General features: G+C 41.4%; 1 protein-coding gene across 1 annotated transcript; it reads right to left on the reverse strand.

The window, feature by feature from the left end:
* Positions 1 to 2124: 2124 nt before the first annotated feature.
* On the reverse strand, positions 2125 to 4912 carry LOC124847691 (trihelix transcription factor GT-2-like). The gene is made up of 2 exons (XM_047325238.2): positions 4125 to 4912; positions 2125 to 3938 (listed from the first exon to the last, which is right to left on the reverse strand). The coding sequence occupies exons 1-2, from the start codon at positions 4352 to 4354 to the stop codon at positions 2624 to 2626; spliced, it is 1545 nt and encodes a 514-aa protein (XP_047181194.1). The 5' UTR covers positions 4355 to 4912; the 3' UTR covers positions 2125 to 2623.
* Positions 4913 to 6356: the final 1444 nt, after the last annotated feature.

The following is a 6356-nucleotide window of genomic DNA, read 5'->3' on the forward strand; positions in this document are numbered from 1 at the left end:
GCAACTTAGTCAAATGCCTTTGTCATGAGGATTGTGAACGAAAGGTGTTTGGTATGGTATTTTATGTTCAGTTTGTCCTTTTCCATAGGTCGGTGTTAACTTAACTGAATTTTCGTGTTTTTGTCAGATATCATGTCTGCTCCCCCACAAATCCAACTTCATGGCTTCGAGGAAAGGAGCCGGTGCTAGCTCTTCGAGTGCCCGGGAACGGGTCGCCCCGACCGCTCTCCGTCCTCCTATCATCAAACGTGCATCTTATACTAGTCGGATGCCGACATTTCCTCCGGTCGGCTCCCAAGCTGCTCCAACCGTTAATGTTCCTGAAGGCGTTGCTGTTGCTGCGGGAAGTGGGCCCCAACAAAGCCTTTCAGTCGTATTCGTAGATCCCTCATCTGAAGCGGCCACCACTTCCGCCCAACCCTTGGTTAGGAAGAGGAAAGGGCACAAAGAGGGGGAGAAGTCTGCCTCTAAGAAGGGGCGTAAGGAGAAAGAAGGGTCTTCCTCCAGATCGGCCTCCAAGAAGGCGTGCAAAGGAAACGATGGGTCCTCCTACTGGCCGCTTCCGGATGGGGTTTTCAGCCCTGCGTTCAACATGAGTGACCAGACGAACTTTCATATGAGTTCTACACACCGGGCATTGATCGAGCCGCTTTTTGAGGCAAAGTTGACTAATGCGATGTTGGAAATGTCTACCCGGGCGGCTTCTCTGGCTTGGTATCTTAGGGAGTTTGCTGATCGTAGGGGAGTTGGGAACGTCCGGGAGCTGCTCGCCGAGAAGAAGGTTACTGAGGATCTACAGGCGACCATGGAACAGGTGCTGGTGGCTTAAGACGAGTCCGATAAGAAGATTGACGAGCTCCAAGCTGAACTTGATGAAGTCAAGGAGGAGTTAGCCGAGACCACGGATCGGCTGCGCGACGCCCGGGCAAACTATGACTGGCTGGTGGATGAGTGCGGGCAGCTGAAGGTGGTAGTTGCCCGCCAGAAGAAAATGGAGGGCAAACTCCTCTAAATGAATCGAGCACTGGCGGACGACTTGGCGAAGGCCAAAGAGAAGATATCCGAGCTGGAGGCGGGTATCGTGTTTGAACATGAGGAGGGTTTCAACAAAACTCTCCGCCAAGCGTCCGTCCTAATGGGAGTCAAGGAGTCGTTTGCCCTTGGTTTCGACATTGAAAAGGACGTGTTCGATGGCATCTTGGTCCCACTTGAGTCTCCCGCCGCCGAGGAGCATCCAGAATGCTGAGGCCGCAGAACAAGGGTGAGGCCGCAGAACAAGGGACTTGTAAAAGAATCAAGGCAATAACAACACATCAATACTATTTATATAACTCGCCAACAAACATAATAAAACCAAATTAGTTTTAAGCAATTCGATAATTGATAGAAATTACATGATTTTATAATGTTGTACATGTTTATAAGAGTACTATGTACACATTTGTCTAAGAGTGTCAGTAACACAAAAACATATATATGGTATCTTGTTCCTCAGAACACATACAAAGTAAAAAAAAATTATCAGAACACATCCAAGGTATGTAATAATGCATATTGCTTTTGTTATTTGTTTTCAGTTAGTGTAATTTATTTTTAGTTCTTTGAATGTTAGTGGGCTTCTTCGTTGGCATCTTGAGCATAACAGACCAATACAAGAGCCAATTTTCGATCTTATTAGTGATTAGTTCTCTTAAAGAAATGAGCATCACTTCCCAGATCCATAAGTTTTCAACTCAACCTTTACAAAATCAAGATGAGCGTTTTGTTTAAGGAGTAACGCGTGTTGCACCGTTTTTTAGGAGTACATCGCACATAGAGAGACATGTTATGTTATGGAGCACATGAAGGAAAGTGATGAGTGCATGAATAAAGGACCAAAATGAGTATTTACAAGTTATGAAGCAAATTCTAAGATACCCAAAGGATCTCTAGCCGGGTTATCTGCTTCTAACTTTGTTGCAGATTTTGATGTTAGATGATCATAACAGGCTACGTGTTCATGATTATTGGGTTATTTTATATGGCAGTACAATATAGTCTTCGCCATAGAAAGCCAAAAACAATAATGCTTTCGAATTAAAAGGGATAAAATATGTGTAGAGAACGGTGAAATGGTAAAGAAAATGAAAAAGAATTGTAAAAATATCATTTCTAAAACAAAAGTGAACTTTCGTTATCGTTACAGTTCACCTCTAACTAGGCTGTGATGGGGAAAGTACAGTATGCCATTCTTTATTGTCACTACCAAACAAATCCAACCCTCTCCCACCTGACTACACATGGGTTTGCAAACTTCTAGGGAAAAAAATTACTAAGTATTAAATCTCTCTCTTTTCTTTTTCTTTTTCTCTGTGAGCGTGTTCCTTCTATCATGTTTCCCCAAAAAAATATGATGAAAAATAGAAAAGAGACAGTGTAATAGATACAAAAACAACACCCTTCAGATTCTTTTGTATTCACTATTACCACTGGAGGCCACCAACACAACCTACAACTACTCCTCCTGGTTCATGACTTTGGATCCAGATTCGATAAATGATTGGAAAGTCAAAGGAAGTCATGTTGTTTGTCAGAGAAGAAGTTCAATTTTAGCAATAAAGAATCTCTGAAGATTACCAAGCTTTTAACTCATGATTGCTCTGGAAGGACTATTTTCAAGCATCACATTCTGAAACCCATTTTGATCTTCTTCATCTCCCTCACGCTGATCCCTATCATCTTTCTCCCCATCTTCGGATGATGAGTGACTCTGTACCTGTTGTTGCTGCGCTTGTCTCTCTTCTTGACTTTGACTCTCCATGATATGCAACAACAGCTCCTCGGGCTTCAACTCCTTCCCAAAATCCTTTACATCAGCCCTCTTGGGCTTCTTGCTGTACAAAACCTCCAGGTGGTGATAATAGGGACAGGTTTTGGAATCCTGAGGTTTCCTCTTGTTCTTCTCCTTCATCCTCTTGAAATACTTGTTTATGTTCTCCCATTTCTCTTTGCACCTCTTGGCACTGCGTTCGTAGCCAAGGCCCTTCATGGCCGAAGATATGTCCTCCCAAAGTGGCCCCTTCGACACACCATTACTGCTATTATTGTTCCCCTGAGACTGCACATCAAGTTCAGTCCTCAACCTTATCAAAGCCTCCACTTCATCCTTCGGCCACCGCGAACTACTCATATGCACGAAATTCCTAACACTCAGATTATTCCCACACTCTCGCTTATCCATATCACTCACATCACTATCACCACCACCACCTCCATTAGCCGCAGCATTGATATTCCCACTTTGTTGCATGTCCCTGTGCCCGTTGTTTTGACCCTGGATTTTCTCCAGCAACTGCACCACGCCTTCAACTTGGGTGAACTTTCTTAGAAAAGCAAGGACGACTTCATCTTTAGCCGCGGCGATGGAGCGTTCCTGAGCCAGAAGCTCGCGCTCTTTCTTAATCAGCGCCAGCTCCTCCTTCTTCCACGCTTCCTCCCTTGCCATTCGATCCTTCTCGCACTTCTCCAACACCTCCACGAACTTCCTCTGCAGCATATCCTGCTTCTCTATCACTTCCCTCATCAACCCATCCAGAAACTGCGTCAGCTTCCTCTTCCTAAACCCCTTACCGGAGCACGAAGTCGTCGAACTAGAATGCTCCCCCACGTACGCACTCACGGAACACGGAACCGCATCTAAAATAACATCGACGTTGGTGTTGTTGTCGGGCACGTGGGTCGTCGTCGTCGTCGTTGCTGTTTCTGGGGCGCTTACAGAGGGAGTCGGAAGTGAGTGGTGTCCTTCTAAAGCTTCCAATTGCTCGAAAAATCTGTAAGTCTTGCTACCGTTGGATTTGCCACAACGACCTTCCTTGGTTCTCCTATGGTACTTGTAAATGTTCTCGAATTTCTCCTTGCACTTCTTCGAACTCCTGTTATAACCTAGCTCCGCTAATTTCCTGAATATACAAAAGATTTTCAAATTAATTCAATCACCACGTTATTATCACACAGACAAAAAGAAATGGTTCAACTTAACTATGTCAAGCTAGAATGTATACAGTATCGTTGTAACACTAGCATCACTGATTAGGGAATAAGCTTGAGAATAATGGGGATTCCAGGGGAAACGAAGAGGGACTTACTTTGAGACTTGGTCCCAGAGAGGGGCTTTGGGGTTTGTATCCCTGAAAGCAACGTCCATGTCAGACCTTATCTTGAGCAAAGCCATTGTTTCCTCTTTAGGCCATCGACTGGCGGCGGAATTCCGGTCACCGGCTTCGCCGTCCTCCGCTTTGAGCCACTCGGAGACCGCCGCGGCGCCTCCCTCCGGGTTGGCAAGAGGAGTTGCCGGTGAAGCAGAGACTTCCAGCATCGGTTTCACCGTAGTTACAGCTAGGAAACACTTGAGGGTGGGGGCAAGAGAGGAAAAAAAACAACCTTGGTGAAACCTTGTCAGGGAAAAATAAAAATAAAGGTACTGTAATAACTGGGGTTGTGTTGAGTGTTTGTTTTGATGTAGGGGATTTGAATTGTTTGTGCTATTTCAAATTTCAAGGTCTACTAACCATTGTCGTTACTTACAAGTTTAAAAAGGGCGAGCATATGGACAGGTGAATAATAATAAGAAGAAAAGAAAAGGTTTAAAATTCAAAAGAAGTGAAATGGATACGATCGGATAGATTCCATGGAGGTAGAGGTCCATACGTGGTGGCATGGCATTGGTTGATGGTTCATTACAAAATTTCCCACTTGTGTAAGTTTGACCCTTTGCAGACAGGGAGGGAAATTAAAAATTGACAGCTAAAGTCAATATTTGTGGGCTTTTCTAGGGTAAAATGAGATAACTTGGTGATGGGAGGAAAAGTGGGTTTGTTTTATTGTGTGGTAGTAATGGAATTGGGTTCATAAGGGAAGGCCCACAGAGCCCACATTCTTGTTCTGTACGTTTCTGTCACTCCGCTGGCTTTGCCCCACGCCACACATACCACAACTCAATTACGTGTGCCGTAAACTTACGAGTTGCGGCCACCGCATTTTTCCGAGTCGGTGAAAAACGAAAATATCCTCACCCTACTCCTTTTTATAAAAAAAATATATATTGCGCCAATCAGGGCACAATTGGGTGTCACAGAGCGCCAATGCACGAGTCTCGGGTTTATGGGATAGAATTTACCAAGAAAAATAAATACCCCCTTCAATTAGAAATTGAAATTCAAATATGTTTTCAAAATTATCCTGTATGTTATATGACTTATAAGGCCGAGTTCGTTAAATAACGAATATAAACGCGTATAGGTTGGTAAGTGTGGAAATGGACAATTAAGCATGTTAGCATGTAGTAAAAGCCGCGACAAAAAAAATGAAAGTGGAGGTTTTGGTTTTGTCGTAAGTATAAAGTGAGGAATTTAAGAAGTAAAGAGCGGATATATTTGAGACGGTCCAAATTATCGGCGTGGTTCTTATTGTTTGGTAGAGTGAGTTTGGGTTTTGATTTTGAAAATGGGATCCATGGTTTACAGTAGGATACGACAACATTGATTTATTGAGTTGCGTAAACCTCTCCAACACTCCTCACGCGATAGGAGGTCTAGTCGCGTCGTTTTCTTAAACTCTTTTTCCCTTTCATCTTTATCACCTCCTCTCACGCACCACAAGAGAATTTTAACTAAATTTTACATTTAAACAACATCATGTCTTACGTCTTACATTAACACTTCAACTATTTTAGCTAACGTTAATTTCGTCTTTAAGAGCCCTCTAAACCAAAACTCCCAAAATTTCACTTTGAAAAATTAATACATAGACAAAACTAATATAGAAGCTTGACCACCCTTCTTATCTTTGGCCACCGTACCACCACGCTCCTGCCAACATTCAAACGCATTGCAACCCACTACCTACCAAACTACATCCTAAACTTTTCATATTTACATATAAATCGAATTCTTTTTTTATTTCATTATCGTTTTTATCTTACTACTATAAATTACTTTATCTTTTAAAATTTATATTTAACTTTTATAGTTATTCTTTTAAGAAAAAAAGATTTTTTTAGATTTAATAACATTTTTATTTTAGTAATAATTACAATAATTTTTTTTATAATCATAAAGTAAAAGGATATATATATATATAGAGAGAGAGAAAAAAGTACATGTGTTTTTAGTAGTATCTGTGATGTAGTACTTTATTCATGATTGTCATATAAATTTAATTATATTGTGATTTTCATTTTATTTCTTTTTCATCTTGTTCTCTTTTATTTTATTTTTCTTTCTTTTTTTCCTTTCTTCTTATATCTTAGAAGTTTCTTTTAAAAAAACAATTTTTAATATATATAATTAATATTCTTTTAATATATATATATATATATA

The sequence above is a fragment of the Vigna umbellata genome, chromosome 2 (genome assembly GCF_029865625.1).
Source record: "Vigna umbellata cultivar VRB3 chromosome 2, Vumbellata_1.0, whole genome shotgun sequence".
In the NCBI taxonomy this organism is placed as follows: Eukaryota; Viridiplantae; Streptophyta; class Magnoliopsida; order Fabales; family Fabaceae; genus Vigna; species Vigna umbellata.

Bases quoted from the DNA above. Each gene is read 5' to 3' on its own strand.
- LOC124847691 (XM_047325238.2), bottom strand. From the start codon at position 4,354: ATGCTGGAAGTCTCTGCTTCACCGGCAACTCCTCTTGCCAACCCGGAG. The intron at 3,939-4,124 runs GTAAGTCCCTCT...TTGTATATTCAG, and splicing joins CTCTGGGACCAAGTCTCAAA to GAAATTAGCGGAGCTAGGTT.